At 40.6% G+C, this 17,695-nt stretch overlaps 1 protein-coding gene across 1 annotated transcript in view; it reads right to left on the bottom strand.

The window, feature by feature from the left end:
* Nucleotides 1-17,695, bottom strand: part of PAH (phenylalanine hydroxylase) — a 72,204-nt gene that overhangs the window by 41,702 nt on the left and 12,807 nt on the right. The window contains exon 3 of the mRNA XM_033220869.1: nucleotides 8,453-8,636. Within this exon, the coding sequence (XP_033076760.1) occupies nucleotides 8,453-8,636 (184 nt within the window). The remainder of the gene's footprint in view (nucleotides 1-8,452; nucleotides 8,637-17,695) is intronic.

Here is a 17,695-nt window from a genome sequence, read left to right as displayed (position 1 = left end):
GTGACTGACACCGAGTGGGCACTCAATCAATATCGGTAGCATAAATGATAACTGAATTAGGAGATAAATGTGAATGAGAGAGGAATTTGGCAACGCTGACTCTGTGCTGTTTGAGAAGGAGTAGTAAGAAAAGGAAGAAAATTCCAACAGTCAAGATTTTTAAAAGGTAAGGGCCACATAATTCATAAAATGCTAAGGAAAGAGAGAATTCCTGGGGTATATTTGTGTCAAATGCTACAAAAACATCAAAGAGAATGAAAAATAAAAGAGGCTATTGGTTTTGAGTATTGTCAGAATGGTGCAAGGAAAGGAAGAAGAGAAGAGAAAAGGGAAAGAAGAAAGAAGGAAGCAAGGAGGAAACAGGATGGTGGAAGGAGGGAAGGAAAGAGGAAGAAAGAAGGGAAGGAGAAAGAAAAGCCGCGTGAAAAGCTGATCTTTTATCTCATATGCCAGTGCCATGTGCAATATAGTACCAAGTGGATGATGTTAAGCACAAAAAGTATTTGGAAATGCAAGATCATTCACAGGGCCCGTTATACAATCCCACACATGAAGTTGTCCCCATGGCTGCTACGTAAGCCTGGCTTCAATGAGATGGTGGCTGCAACCAATTCCTTATATATTATTACTGGCCTGGTCAGTATCTATGTCCATGGAACTGGTGGTGACAAGTAACCTGTTATTGGCTGAGGTTATAGATCATAGAGAGCTCTCCCTATTGAAGCTTAAGGATGTCTAAGATCAAGGGCCTATTCAACTCAAGCAAGTTCAACTTGATCTCTAAGTACCCTAATGCACAGGGTACTCCACATAATCCCCTCAAGGAACCACAGGAATTGGGAGAGTGGGTCTTTGCTCCATTTCACAGATTAAGGACAAGGGGTCATCCATCTGGAAGGGTGTCAGATGGAATTCAAACCTAGCTGGTAGTGTACAAAATGGAGACCCAAATCCTGGCTCTTGACTCTAAATTCATGGCCCTTAGTGCGTCACGACAATACTCCCTCAATCCAGCATGATGGCAAAGTGGCATTTAGTTATAGTCATTCCATATCCTTTTACTTCCTTCTTTAACTGAGAGAACACACCTGTCACACAGAGAAAATGTATTCCCTGTCTAATTTTTTTCTACCTTTCACAATCTTTTAGACTGACCCAAAGAGCATTTCGCAGTTGCCTTTGTTTATCAACCATCAAGAGTTTTGGGAGTTTGGACATGCTCAACCCTAAGATTCATTTTGTGTGTATCCTTATGAGAGACTTAAGGGTAAGTTTACTTGTAACCTTTTGCATGGGCCCTACATGCTAGGCACTTTATGAAAATTATATCATATAATCCACACAACCACACTGGTACCTGGATTTCTTCATTTGCAGATGAAAAAATTGAGGCCTAAAGGGGGACAGCAACTTGGCCAAACAGCTACAGTCCAGGAATTGAACTGCAAAATCCATGCAATCTTTTAATTATACCTTTCTGACTTGTTTTCTAATATTGAAAACAAGAATGTTTGCTTTAGCTGTCAGAGTTGGTTGTTGCAAAGCTTAAATGAGACAACCTAATGTGAAAGAATTTGGAAAACACTGGATGTGGCATACCAGTGAGGGATTCCTCTTAGAATGAGAGCCTCCTCATAATTTTTTAATCTTCCTGAGCTTGAAGCTCTGTGACCTGGCAAACTAGATGGGCTGCAGAAATAGCATTTGTTCAGGATCTTCCTTTGCCAGTGAAGAGAGCTGCCTGTGACTGACGGCAGGGAGAAGACAGTCTACCAAGGATATGAAGAGACTCTGCTTCCCACTCCTGGGTTGGTGTCAGCTCCGCCTGTATGGGCTGATCCTCTCAGCTGGAGTCTGCTTGTCTCAGTGAGGCAGTCTGCTGAAACGAGTGACCTCCCCAGCTGCCAGGACTTAGTGCTACATCAGCGCATCCAGCAAGCATCCAGGCAAAGACTGAAAAAGGCAGTCAATCCTGTGTTTTTGCAAACATGTAGATACTTGGTCTCCTGCAGACAAAGAGCCACATATATCTACAGCTGTGAAAGGCACCCATGGAATGCACAAAGTGAAATGCATGGGAGCAGGTTTAGAACTGAGAAGAGGGCAGTGGGAAGGTGGAGACAGAAAAGCCAAGCAGAGGAAAGGAGAGAGGAAAGAAACGCTCAGGTGGTGGGAGTGCAGAAAACCTCTAACCATATGGATTCCCTTCCAGCCCTAAGCAGCTTCTCTCTAAAAATTCTTAACTCTTTGGGAACCATAGCCCCTTTGAAAAATCTTGTCTCCTAAAAAATATGCATGCACACCCATGTACTATCTTGCCCACAATCCCAGGGGCTTTTCAGAGCCCTCTAAGGAATCCTATCCTCCCTTCAACCCCAATTGATCTGAAATGTCAGCTTTACTCAGCACTGTTCTTCAGGTCAGCAATGTTGAAGCAGAAAAAACTCAAGAAGGCAAGGAGGGGCAACAAGAGGGAAGGAATGACTATAATGATGTTGCTTTTGTCTTCTCATAGCAATCATAAGTGTCCCCAGGCAACGTAGATAGATAGATAGATAGATGATAGATAGATAGATAGATAGATAGATAGATGATTGATAGATGGATGGATGGATGGATGGATAGATAGATAGATAGATAGATAGATAGACAGATAGGCAGATAGGTCTTTCTGCTTTCCACAGATCCAGTAGTTGTTCTGGTAATTTGAATCCACTTTTCTTCCCCTTATAATCACCATAAATTAAACAAAACCCAACAGATATTTATCTGCTCTTGGAAAATAACTGCAAACGTATTTCTCAAATGGTGATGTTATACCTCTGTCTACCCAAGAGACTGTGTCTGTCCGCTTCTCCTGGCTGCAATCTGTCTCCATGTAGGAATTTTCTAACCCCCACTAAATGTAATGTCATGCAGTTGACTCAAAGGGAAAGGTAAAAGGATTAGTAGATTGATCGATGAAAGATATTAATGCTCTTTCATGTTGGGTTGAAGAAGGATTTGAAGTCATCAGGAAAGAGGGTAGCAGGAGAATAGACCTCAAGTATTCAAAAGACTCTCTGGATTAAAATCCTATTAACTTCACATCAGCTTCTCCAGGAGGCATTTGAGAAGGTTGGGGTTTCTTTACCATGTCGCTGTAATTAACCTTCTCTTAAGCTGTTTTGGGTGGAGAACTTTCGCAATTAAGAAACTGAAAAACTTTTATTTTCTATCACCCACATGGCTTTTTGAATGGTTTAAAAACTAGAGTGGAAAGTGGTTTAGCTTAATTGATTTCTCCTACTTGAACCTGCTGTCAGACTCGCCTCTGAGATCTGTGCCCTTCAATAAAAAGGGCATTTTGTCCGGAGAAAGAATCAAAGGTTCAGATCTACTACAATGCTTTTCTTCCTCTGACTGTTCTCCCACTGAGTCCTATAGAAAGGGCAACTTTGCAAAGGAATGGTTGTTCTCCTTAAAAAGACCTATTTCTTGGCCCAGACCCCACTTCACGGAAACTATCACAGAAACCCAAAGAGCCTTTCTTGGCAGATGCCAGGTTGTGGCATGTCAGCATCAACTGTCTCATTACAGGTAAGTTAAGGTCAGGTGGGGGCAGCCACTATGGGATTGGGTGACCAATCATCTGAAGAAATAAGGGTCACAAAACACATGTTGTTTTAAAGGGTTGGTCTTAGCCAGTTTTTCTTCCCTAGGGAAAATGTCACCCCACTTCAAATATCAACAACCTTGCCATTTTGAGCAAGGACATGAGAATCTCTGCTAGGGAAATGAACCTGTGCTTCCTCCAGGTTCCAATAAGCCCAACTTTTATTACATGATGCCTCTATGTAAAAACATTAACTTTTTAGGCCGGGCACTGTGGCTCACACTTGTAATCTCAGCACTTTGGGAGGCCGAGGTGGGCGGATCACCTGAGGTCAGGAGTGCAAGACCAGCCTGACCAACATGGTGAAACCCCATCTCTACTAAAAATATAAAAATTAGCCGGGTGTGGTGGTATGCACCTGTAATCCCAGCTACTCGGTGAGGTTGAGGCAGGAGAATTGCTTGAACTCGGAAGGCGGAGGTTGTAGTGAGCCGAGATTGTGCTCCCGTGTACTCCAGCCTGGGCGACAGAGTGAGGCTCCATCTTAAAAAAAATATATATCATTAGCTTTTTTTTTACTTTCATACTTCCTGGATTCTCAGAGCTAAACACAAGCAGAGAACAGGCCAAATTGCACCAACCTTGTCTTTGTCACAGCACCTGTTCCTCTATTCTACTTACCTGGGTGTGTCTTCAGGCTGCGAGCTCCTTAACAACAGGCAGTTTGACCCTTTCTCTCCTAGCACTGTGCCTGGCACAGAGCTGCTCTCAGCACCCCCTTGCCCGTGACCCCCTAGAACTCACTCTTTGCCTTAAGGCAAGTCCCAGCCTCTGTTTTTACAATGAAAAATGAAAGGGTCTGTAGGGCTGCATGACCTCTCAGGTCACTTTCCAGTTGCCAGACTCTCTGAAAAATGAGCTGTGTACAGGCTGCATTTCGGTAGCTCTTGTGCTCAGGCCAGTGTTTATAATGATAATGATGATAATGGTAAGAATAGAGAATATCTTTAAGTCCTTAAACATGCTCTGCTCTGTTCCCAGTGCTTCACTTGTGTGATTTCACCAATCCTATAAGGCAGAGGCTCTTGTGACTCCCCTTTGATACAGTGGGAGACTGCAAGGGTGAATGATTTGCTCAAAGTCACACCAAGTGTGGTCACCGTGGTTCCTGAGTCTGCACTCCTAACTCCCCCTCTATGTCCCCACTAAGAACCTCCTTTCTGAGCCTCCAGTTCAGGCTGCCGGCTCTCCAGCTGGTTTACTATATATTCCCTGGCTCCTCCAGGGGCTGGCTGTCTGCCTGTCAATTGCTTTGATTTCCTTCCTCATGGCCCCAGCTGGCCCAGCCTCCACCTGCTCCAACCAGAGGCTGAATTGCCCCAGGATCTGGCAGGCCCTTTGTCCAGAGGGTCTGCAGCTCCTGTTGAGAGCAGGTGGCCGGAAAAAAGCAAGAGAGGGCAGTCATTGGGGAAGCAGCTTGGGAGGCTGAAAAGGAAAGAAGGCAGATAGGACTGATCCAGGGAGGAATTCCCAGTGCCTGCCCTCCAGGGACCTGAGCCCATCTGCATGGCTGCCCACTCTCTGCAAAGCCAGAACACTGGGTTGGGCTTTCCTTACCTTGGTTATACCTACAGGGGAATGAAGGCAGAGATGAGTCTCCTAGAAAGACCATGGAGCTACCTTTTTAAAAATGTTTCAGTGGCCTATTTTACGGGGTGGATCTTGTCTCATTTTAAAGCATCTCTGCCTATTCAAATGCTTCTTTCAGCTATGGTGCCTGAACTCCTCTTGACCCAAAGTCTTTCCAAGTGTTTTGGAAAGAAACTTGATTTTACAGTAGAAAAAAATGATTTTTTAAAGAAATTCATCTCTGCAATCACATTCTTAAGTATTTACTTGAATCAGTTGAAAACTTACCTTCACACAAAAACCTGCACATAAATGTTTATTCACAGCTTTATTCATAAGCATCAAAAATTGGAAGCAACCACGATGTCCTTCAATAGGTGAATGTATAAGCAAACTGTGATACATCCTGACAATGGAATATTATTCAGGAACAAAGAGAAATGAGCTATCAAATCACAAAAAGACATGGAGGATTTGTAAATATGTATTGCTAAATGGAGGAAGCTGGTCTGAAAAGGCTATATACTGTATGATTTCAACTGTGTGGCATTCTTGAAAAAGCAAAACTATGGAGCTGGTAAAAAGATCAGTGGTTGCTGCAAGGAGTGTGTAAAGAAGAAGGAATGAATAGCTGGAGCACGGGGCATTTTTAGGGCAATGAAACTATTCTGTATGACATTGAAACGGTAGATACATGACATTACTCATTTGTCAAAATCAATAAAACTACAAAACACAAAGCATGATCCCGAATGTAAGCTATGGACTTCAGTTAGAGATAATATATCAATATTGGCTCATCAATTCTTTTTGTTTTAATAATTTTTTTTTCTTTTTTTTTTGAGACGGAGTCTCGCTCTGTCACCCAGGCTGGAGTGCAGTGGCCGGATCTCAGCTCACTGCAAGCTCTGCCCTCTGGGTTCACACCATTCTCCTGCCTCAGCCTCCTGAGTAGCTGGGACTACAGGCGCCTGCCACCTCGTCCGGCTAGTTTTTTTGTATTTTTTTTAGTAGAGATGGGGTTTCACCGGGTTAGCCAGGATGGTCTCGATCTCCTGACCTTGTGATCCACCCATCTCGGCCTCCCAAAGTGCTGGGATTACAGGCTTGAGCCACTGCGCCCGCCTAATTGGCTCATCAATTCTAAAAAAAAAAAAAAAAAACACCACACAAATGCAAGATGTCAAAGACCTGGGAACTCTCTGTACTTTCTGTGTAATTTTTCTGTAAGCCTAATATTGCTCTTTTAAAAAGCCTATTAAGGCCAGGCGATGAGGCTCGTGCTTGTAATCCCAACACTTTGGGAGGCTGAGGCGGGTAGATCACCTGAGGTCAAGAGTTCGAGACCAGCTTGACAAACATGGTGACAACCCGTCTGTACAGAAAATACAAAAATTAGCTGGACGTGGTGGTGCATGCCTATAATCCCAGTTACTCAAGAGGTTGAGGCGGGAGAATCGCTTGAACCTGGGAGGCCGAGGTTGTGGTGAGCCAAGTTGCACCATTGCACTCCAGCCTGGGCAACAAGAGCGACACTCTGTCTAAAAAAAATAAAATAAAATAAAACGTCTATTAAAAAATGGTTCACTTGAATATACTTGAGACCCTAAAAAGCAGTCACTTTGCTCCTTTGTATTGCTTTCAGGCTAATCATAATCATAATAACAACCATATGGTATCATTTGTCCAGCCCTACAGTGCACCAGGCACTGTTCTAAGCACTGCTTATGTATGACTTCATTTAATCCTCACAAAAGCCCTATGAAAAATTGAGGTCAGGGCAGTTAAAGCAATTTGTCAGGGGTATCAAACTTAACAGGGGGAAGAAGTAGGACTTGAACCACAGGCTATTCAACTTCAAGCCCACACTTATAATTGCTACACTCCATCACCCTTCCCCACCCCCACCCCCCAGCCCCGAGAGGTTGGGTAGCATTTCAGTATGTAAATAATGGGACAATGCAAGTTTTGACAACTCCTTTATTAGTCATTCACTTGGAAATATATGCAGAGCACCTGTGTACCAAGCAGTGTGCTAAACTCTGAGGATACAAATATAGGTAAGAGAGTGTACCTGCCCACAAGGAGCTTGTATGAGTAGAAGAGACAGATAAGAAGATGGAAAATGACAATGAAAGCCCTAGTAACAAGAAGCCAGGTAGCTCCAGCTCTGGAATTGGCATGTTATGAGCTGGAGCTATATGGGGAGATCACTCTGGTTGGAATGGAGAGATGCAAAAATCCATTCAACCATCTTGAGTTGATTTTTGTGTATGGTAAAAGGCAGTGGTCCAGTTTCAATCTTCTGCATATGGCTTTCGAGTTATCCCAGCAGCATGTATTGACTAGGAACTTCTTTCCCCATTGCTTATTTTCATGGGTTTTGTTGAAAACTAGATACTACTTATTGGGTATTACGCTGATTACGTGGGTCACAAAATTATCTGTACACCAAATTCCCATGACACACAATTCACCCATGTAAAAAACCTGTACATATAACCCTGAATTTAAAATAAAAGTCAAAAGAAAAAAGAGAAAAATAAAAATAAATACAAATTAAAAGCTTATAAAGTAAAAAAAAAAAAAAAGAGAGAGAGAGAGAGAAAAGAAAAGAGAAAAGAAATAGCTATCTCTTTTTTCTTTCTTTTTTTTTTTTTTTGAGATGGAGTCTCGCTCTGTGGCCCAGGCTGGAGTGCAGTGGCCGGATCTCAGCTCACTGCAAGCTCCGCCTCCCGGGTTCCCACCATTCTCCTGCCTCAGCCTCCCGAGTAGCTGGGACTACAGGCGCCCGCTACCTCACCCAGCTAGTTTTTTGTATTTTTTTTAGTAGAGATGGGGTTTCACCATGTTAGCCAGGCTGGTCTCGATCTCCTGACCCCGTGATCCGCCCGTCTCGGCCTCCCAAAGTGCTGGGATTACAGGCTTGAGCCACCGCGCCCGGCCAAGAAATAGCTATCTTTAGCAAGGGGAAAAAGAACTAAAATTCATTATATGTCTAAAATATACCACGCACTTGCCTAGGTCCCCAACCTATACCGCTCAGTCCCCCAAACAGTCTTCCAAGGCATTATTTCCAATACATATATATTATTTTGCTTCCACAAAATAACATCAATATGTATTAAATATACATATATTTAAATATGCTGTTAAATATATATATTGCTGTTATTTTATGAAGACAGTGTGGAGTTACTTATGTTGCAAAATTCCTCTAATTCTTACCTGTGTCTTTCTTCTTATCTCGTGAAAGCTCATGGACAGTGGCCCCAATGTCGTGCCTCAAGATCTTGATGATGTTTGTCAGAGCAGGCAGGCTACGTTTATCCAAATGGGTGAAAAATTCGTACTCATCTTTCTTTAAACGAGAAGGTCTAGATTCAATGTGGGTCAGGTTTATATCATTCTCCTAGAAGAGAGAATGGGGAGGGTGAGGAGACAGTCACTGGAACTAACACAGGTCAAAGATGCAGAACCAGTACAATAAAACCTAACACAACAAAACGGAGAGTTCACAAATACAATTGTTTTTATAAGAGTAGAAAAGAGTTCTTAAATTTGCAAAAGTTGTTTACTTTTTCTTCTTTAAAACCAAGTACTAAGTGGCAGGAGGTGGGGCAGTTAGTTCACATGTTACAATTTAATCACATGAAAATCTGCTAAAGGCCTAGAGTTGCCACTGTAAGATTTTGATTTGGTTAAAATATTTAAGACAGTGGTTGCCAAAAATATTTACATAGGAAACCTCCCCACTTCCCAAATGAAATTCTATGGAATTACAATAAATAAATAAGATAGAAGCAACATTGTTCTGCTTGAATAGGGGGGTCAGACTTACTTGATTTATATCTAACATCTAAATTTATTGCTTGTGAGACAATGTACTTTTATGTTTCTAATCCTCAGTTTTTCCATCTGTAACTTGCTGGTCTTAATTATACCTGCTTTATAAGTTCATTGGGAATGTTGATGATATGATACATATGCACCACTTGGCACATAGTAAAAATTATCTCATATAATTACCACTAATATATTTATATAGGCCAGGTGCAGTGACTCATGCCTGTAATCCCAGCACTTTAGGGGAGCCGAGGCAGGTGGATTGCCTGAGGTCAGGAGTTCAAGACCAATCTGGCCAACATGGTGAAACCCCATCTCTACTAAAAACACAAAAGAATTAGCCATGCATGGTGGTGTGTGCCTATAATCCCAATCCAGCTACTTGGGAGGCTGAGACAGGGGAATTACTTGAACCAGAGAGGTGGAGGTTGCAGTGAGCCAAGATCGTGCCACTGCACTCCAACCTGGGTGACAAAGCGAGACTCTGTCTCAAAAATAAATAAATAAATAAATAAATAAATAAATAAAATAATACATATATATATATATATAACTACTTTCCATTCAAGCTATTCAATAAATATATATATTTGTAGCACCCAACAGTGGCCAATGATCCTTCTAGCAGCTTGGAATCCATCAGTGAACAAAATAAAGATGCTTTCCTTTATAAAGCTTACATTGAAGTTGAGGGGACACAAACAACACACAGAAACTCATTTGTGCATGTTATAATGAGAAGGGCTAAGGCAACAACGCAAGGCAGAGCAGGGGGAAGCAAATGGGCATTCCTGAGGCAGGGTGAGGGCAGATTGCAGGACTAAATAGGGCAGGCACATGGGGCCTCATTGGGATGGCACGATTTATGTACAGTCCTAAAGGAGTTGAGGGAGGTGAAGGCCGGAAGATGGCAGCGTGCCTGGCCTGTTGAAGAGACAGCCACAAGGTGGGTTGACGAGAGTGGAGGAGGTCAAGGGGAAAATAACAGGAGACAGTGTCAGAATAATCACAGGGCATTGCAGGCCATTTTAAGGACTATGGTTTTGATTCTGAAAGAAATAGGGGTCTTTGCAAGATTTTGAGCAGAGGAATAATATGATCTCATAGGCTTAAAAGGATCAGTCTAATTTCTATGTTGAGAACAAACTTTAAGGGGTAAGATAGACTAAGCAAGGCCTGTCAAGAGGCTGTTGCTGAAATGCAGACAAGACGTGAATGTGGCTATGTCCACGTTGGTGGGAGTGGAAGTGGTAAGAAGGCAGTACATTCAGGACATCTTCTATAATCTCCTCAAAAGGATCAAAATTATCCAAGGATATGAGAAGAGTTTGTGGGTAAGAAAATGGAAAAAAGTTCATCATATTCCATGTCACCCTCAGATTTGACTATTACACTGATCACTATGTGGCTAAATAAAGAGAATTTCAGGAATCCAATGGGAAGAAAAGAGCACATCATATCTCCCTGAGGAATATCATCTTTAAATCAAATATTATGGGCCAAGCTAGGTACTCGGACAATGCAAGGATGAATAAGACATTTCCCGCTTTTACATTAGCCATTCCTACCCTAATCAGATCATCTTTAATGGCTGCCTGATGATCCGCTGCATAGATGCAGTCATAAATTCTTTAACCAATACCTAGTGATGGATATATGTGCTACTTCTTATTTTTCTGCCACTAGAAATAATGGACAACATTATACATAAATTTTTGCCTACTTGTCTGATTTCTCAGAATAAATGCATAGGGGTCAAATTGTTTATTCAGAAACTATCCTTTAAAGATTCTTTATATATTGTCCCATTGCCTTCCAGAAAGACTATACTCATCTCTTCTATCTTTCCACTACAAGAGCCATGTTTCTCACCTGTACTAACTTTAAGGATTTTCAATATTCTTGACTTGACAGATGAAAACAGCAAATAACTCATTGCTCAATTTTTTTATTTAATTGCTGATGACACTAAACATTTTTCCTAGGTTTAGTAGCCATTTGCATTTTTTATGAATTATTGGTTTATACCATTTTCTTATCATAGAGATTTTTTACTGATTTGTAATAATTGTTTATATTTTCATATTAACTCTCATATATGTGTGTGTGTATGTGTGTGTATATATATATATAAAATTCAAACTGACATTTATTCTTGACTATTCTTAAGCACCTCAGTGAAAAAACAATTTTTAAAATGCTCTCAAAAAGTGTTGGAACATCACTAGTATAAATAGTCTTAGAGTTTTTATGGAATGTAGCTGTGATGTATTACCAGAAAAAGGCAATAACTTCTTCCTCAAAGGCAATAACTGCCTGCGTATCAGAGTTTGCTTGATGTCTCAAATGCTCCCTAATTGTAGAACCAAATTCCTTGGACTCTTCTGGATTACTATGGCATCTGCTGAGTGCTAGATGCAAAATCACCAGACATAAATAAGAAGCACAAGGTGGGCTGTATAATTTGTCCAAATGCATCCCCTAAAAAAAATTAGGCTGGATGACTCAAGAGTTTTATTTATATCTGTCTTGTCCCTTTCTGAGAATGGGCTGTGGGGGACTGGAGCTCATTTGTAATTATGCCACAGTTTTCTTGCAAAACCTGGACTCCTTACACTGGTTCTGAAGCAGAAATGAACTAAAAAATGAATGTTGGTCAGCAGCAACACTTGGCAAAATCTACTAAAATGCACTGAACCCCCAACACAAAGATGTCAACTTGCAGTCAGTGTTTTCCTGCTGGAAGCACTTGCTAAGTATGGAAACACCGCACTCCCACATTCGTGCGAAGAGCTGGGAAACTGCTTTCATTAAATGCCACAAAAATGTGAAAATAATGATTATTTACTACAGCTTCTCAATTTCAATGCCTTTAGATGGTGATATTTTAGCTCTTATGGTTATTACAAAAAAAAGACATTTATTTTAGTTGGTCCTCTAATAAAAATGCCTAGCAAATTATCTGCTACTTAGTCAGAAAGTGTGTGATTTCCTTGGTAATGCTATTTATTATAGAGAAAAACAAGGAGTATCGTATACACTTTATTAAAACAAACATATAATAGGGGTTACTCCAATATTTAAATGGACAGAAAGTATCTGAAAATATAACTTAAATAACTCTAAAATTTCAAAACATTAAAATTCACTGAACTTGTGGTTGAAGAGGTTTATCTATTGCCTGAATCGTTAATGGTATAAGGTTCAAAAGAATGGTAGTGATGCCTTTTCATACTTAAGTATCACTTTATAGTATAGAATTCTTTTCTGTGACCATCTCAACAATCCTTTGAAAAGGTTAAGGGAGACATAAAAAGATAAAATCAGAGATGAAGGTGCTTTGCCGTAAGCAGCTAGAGAGCAAGGCCCATTTTTTTTCCTAATCTCAGAGTCATTAGTTTTTTTAACCATACTGCCTTTCCTGCCAGGCATACACACAGTGAGCACTCCACTAAAATATTGAGTTTTATTATTATTACTACCATTATGTCAAACACAAATAATTAAAACCTCTGGATGTAGTAAATACAATAAGTAACCTCAAACAGGCTCATGGTGCAGTCATTATTTATGGCTTCAACTGCAGGCAACATACCCTTGAGGACTGTGGCTAGGAAACCCACAGAGGGGCCCCCATTAGGGAGAGAGAGAATAGTGGGGAGGTAACGCCAGAGAGACAGCGGCAGGTCTGAAGCTTTCTCTGGCAAACAGAGATTACTTGTTAAACAAAGCAAAGAGCAATGTCATCCTTCCTGGCTCAGGAAGAAAGAGAACGGGTAGGTTCCACCTACTATTTACCTAAGATGAAACTTCAAAAGAAAATATAACCAATTCCTGCCTTATGCAGAGCTGAGAGCACAGCAAATCCAAGAACCAAGAATGGACACACCTCTGGCATGCTTATTTGTGGGAGAGTTTGGGAAGGAAGGGGAGCAGGGAAGAAGTTCTGGGAAGCAGACCATAGGATATAGTGCTTTTCACTCATACCCCACCCCTGGAAGCATCCACTTTCGCAGAGAAGCTTCTAGCTTTGAGGATAACAATAAAACAATTTATGCTTCATGACTCAGTTTTTCTAGTGTTAGAGATTTAACTTATGGGAAAATTCACATAGCAGTTCACCAAAACTTCTAAGCTAACTAAACTCCCTTAATAGAGGAATGATGAAGTGGACTGTGGTATAATCACACAATGGAAGATTAGGCAATCATTAAAAAGTGAGTAACAAAAACAACAACATGTATTAAAAAACGTGTCAGTAAGCACTTCAAGACATGAGTGCGGTGGCGGTCTCCAGATGAAGGGCTTAGGGGTGATTTTGTTTCCTTCTTTCTCTTTTTTAAAAATCATAGTTCAACTTTCCTAGAAACATTTGTTGCTTTTTTTTTTTTTTTTTTTTTTTTTGAGACGGAGTCTCGCTCTGTTGCCCAGGCTGGAATGCAGTGGCACGATCTCGGCCCACTGCAAACTCCGTCTCCCAGGTTCATGCCATTCTCCTGCCTCAGGCTCCCGAGCAAGTGAGACTACAGGTGCTTGCCACCACGCCTGGCTAATTTTTTGTATTTTTTAGTAGGAAAGAGGTTTCACCATTTTAACCAGGATGATCTCGATCTCCTGACCTCGTGATCCACCTGCCTTGACCTCCCAAAGTGCTGGCATTACAGGCGTGAGCCACCGTGCCCAGCTACATTTATTACTTTTATAATGAAAACTTAACTTTATTTGTTAAATGGTTATAATGATAACCATTGGGGTAAATACTTACAATAGATATAGGTATGTGATTATTAAAAAATGTTTAAAAAATTATGCCCAGGCTAACAAATGGGGAGTGGGGCATGGGAGTTATGATGAGATTATATGTACCTGCTACTTACTTGGCAGAAGTCTTATATGAGTGAAGTTTCTGGTTAATTACACACTGAACATAGAGCTGAATTGTTTAAATCATTTCTTTCCCGTTGGAATCAATTTGTTAATAAACAACCCTCCGGTTTGACATGTAATTTCCTTATTGGTGTTTTTCTAATTTACTAGTATGGATCATTAGAAACCAATAATTTTGATTGCTAACAGAGCCTCGAAAGTTAATTTACAAGCCTGATTAGGATCATACTTTTAACAAATTAATTTTTACTTTTCAACAAGAGGTCTGTGTAGGTTTACAAATTGACCCATATACACTCACCACATCTTTGCTGAGGGATAAAGAAAGCACTCTTGATACTACTCCAAGTGGACATCTAGGGGAAGGCAATAAAGGCTTGAACTTTTCAAAAACAATTTCATGATTTGTCTAATATTTAATTTATGCATAAAAGATGGCAGCATAAAACTTTGCTTAATCAGGATTCAAACAGAAGATACAGGCAAGGTGAAATGAATCACCAGAAACTCCTTTCTTCTCCTGTCGTTTAACAAAGTCTTTCTAAAGGGGGATTGGTCACAAGTAAATAAAACTATAGAAACAGAGTTCATAATGGTGAAAAGTTGGCTTGTCTTTCTGGATCTTCTTTTGACCACAAACTGGGCACCCCGTCTCCTCCTCCTCCTCCTCTGTTTTACTCATTGAAAAGAGAGAACAGTATCTTGCAAGTATGTGGGCTATCTGATTTCAAATTTTGGTTCTGCTACTCACTACGTTTGGATATATTAATTGGCCATTCTGAAGTTGGTATTCTGTGTTTAAAATAAAGATGATAATATTACCTGGCAGCTTAATGAGAGTTTAAAAAAAGCAAAAGCACCTAACAATTTTTTTGTCTGCACCTAACAATTTTTGTCTTCATTAATAGATATTCAGTAGGTATTCCTTACACTCTGCCTCCTCAACTTGGTATAGATGTGCATTTCTCTGAAAGATGGAGCATATTACATTTTATGTGTCATTTTATCCTTCAATATTTGTTTTACTCTAAATTTTTCTCAGCTCTTTTTTTATTTTTATTTCTTTTGAGAGCACACTTCGAAAAGAAGGAAGGCCTAGGCATCTTTTGAGATGAGAATAGACTGGCAAGGGAGAGCTTCTTGGACCACTATGTGCTACGTGCTGTTGTCTTGGAGTAAACCTAAGCGAAGTTATGTCCTGGCCTGTTTCAGAGGTTGCTGGGGACAATATCAAAGAAATTTATAAAAAAAGTCCTAAATCACCGGTCTTAGGTAAATAGACAGGAATGTTCAATAATTCATTCAGTTAAGCACCCTTACTGTGTTAACCACTGTTCTAGGTGCTGGGGTGTAACAGTGGGAAAAGCAGAAAAAAAAACTCAGCCCTTGTGAAGCTTTACGTTCTCGAAGGAGGAGACAAATGGTAGCTATGGTAAATAAGTAAAATATATAGTCTTCAGATGGTGGTCAGCATCATGTAGAAAGATGAAGCAGGAAAGAGAGACTGGCTACACCATTGTTCATGGAGGTGCTATTTTTAAACAATACAGCGATGAAGTCATAAAAAAATAAACAGGTAACGTTTAAGCACGAACCTGAAATCAGTGAGGGAGAAAAACGTGAGGGAACAGCCAGTGCAAGGGTCCTGGAGTAAGAGAATGGCACAATGTGAGGACAGACCAACAAGGAGGCCGGTGTGACTAGGGCAGAGTGAGCAGGAAGTGGGGGTGTGAAGACACCAGGCAGAGAAGTTACTAGGAATAGATTATGGAAGGCCATTTTGGCCATTATAAGAAGCTATGCAAGGTAATTAGGCAGAAGAGAGATACCATTCGATTCACGTTTTAAAAGACGCATTCTGGCAGCTGTTTTAAGACTAGACTGTAGTGGGACAAGACAGGAACTGTCTGGGGCAACAACAATATTTGGAGTGAGATATGGTAGTTGCAAAAGTTGGAGAAGTCACAGGGAGATACTGATGGAAGTTCTTACATGTTTCACTGATTTCCTCTTCTAGGAGGGCCAACAATGCCCCAGTTGACCAACAATATGAAAATTAAACCCATTGGCATTTATAGGAAACCAGAAATATTCAAGAAAGTATGAGCAGCACAATTAAATTCTATAGGGAGCTCAAGATTATCCCCCACTCTAGTCTGGAGGAGGATATCTTAGAGAGATTCAAGCTGGACCTTCCATGAGATTCTCACCCCAAAGACCATCTTTTGGGATCTCATCCCTGCTTCCTCTTGGCATGTCTCTTGTGTGATTCTTTGGACATTTTTTTCTTTCAGCCACCTCCCTCTTTATGAGATTATTTCTTCCTCCACTCTCCCTTCCAGGTAGTTTGGGCTGCCTAACTCAGAGAAGACTCCTTGCAGGAGAGAGCCAGGGTTGCAGCCAGTCTGAGGACAGACCTTTTGGAAGCAAAGGTCTGTCTACTGTAAAAATGGAGGGTAAATTCTGAAGCAGTTTTTGGCTCTAAGTGTCTAGTTCCTGGAAGCTTGTCTAGTCTGAGCATCGGTGTCTTCATCAATTGAATGATGCTGTCTTTGAACCTACCTATATATGCCAGAGATGGCCTTGGAGCTCAGAGCTCTGTATATCTGCTTGTTTGCTTGTTCCCTTCCCCAGAGAATACATGGTAAGGTGAACAGTGTACTTCCCCCAGAAGCCTGCTTCTCATTTTTTATCCCATTACTAAGCCACTTAGAGTAAAGACTCTCAAGGGGACTATTTTCCTAAAAGGCATGGACATGAGCTAGTAGAGGCTAAAAATATAGAGCGCTACAGAAAATGTTTAAACCAATGCATAAATAATTGAAAGTTAGAACAATCTACTGAGGTCAGTGGGATGTTTGTAGGTTAGCAGGTAAGGGTTTTGGTATACTCCTAATCATTTGGCCCCAATTCACTGGAACTTCTACTTCTTATCTTAATTTTTAGAATGAGGAAACTAGCCACTAAAAAGTTAAATAATTTTCCTGAGGTCATCAAGCTCACAGGTTATGCAACTGGGTTCTAAATCCAAACAGTTTGACTCTAGATGGTATATTCTTACCCCCATGCCAGGTTAACCCCAAACCTAGGTTATTGCTGATAGTTTGGAGTTCATAACTGTAAAACAGCATAAGTTTAGTGGAACACTGGTGCCTGGAAGATATTCACAGATCTTCCCTAAACAAGGTCCCATGGTAAATACATATAGGAAATGCTGAGTGAGATTACACTGAACAGGTTTCCTCTCTGCAGAACTTCTCAGAATCTTTAATAAGTTCATGTGTACTATGGCTCTCTAAAACCTAGATGTGGAATTTTTCAGATATAATGACCCTTGGAATTCTTTTCTGATAAAACATCTACTATCATAAGAATTTTGGCAAAAAAATGTTTAGGAAACACTGCTCTAAAGTATAGTCTAGATTATTTTATTTGTTTTGCCACTTATTTCCCTTAATTTCATTTTATAGGGCCCAGAAATGTGTTGTAAACTCCACAGCTTAAAGGTCTTGTCCGTATTTTCATATATGACTCACTTCTCCACCTCACTCACAAAGATTTTGGGAGAGATGTAAATACACAAGCACACTATGTGCACCACAATCCCCCGCTCTGCCAAGTTATTTTTCTTCTGGCAAATGGCTCCACCCCAGCTATTATTGGCCATTGCCACTTTTCTGTAAGTGTTCACGAACAATACAAGTCATTCATTCTAGATTTTCATTAAAAAAAAAAAAA

Source organism: Trachypithecus francoisi, unplaced genomic scaffold (genome assembly GCF_009764315.1).
Source record: "Trachypithecus francoisi isolate TF-2019V2 unplaced genomic scaffold, Tfra_2.0 Lachesis_group11, whole genome shotgun sequence".
NCBI lineage: Eukaryota > Metazoa > Chordata > Mammalia > Primates > Cercopithecidae > Trachypithecus > Trachypithecus francoisi.
The sequence above is the reverse complement of the archived record's forward strand: the minus strand, read 5'-3'. Positions and strand labels throughout refer to the sequence as shown.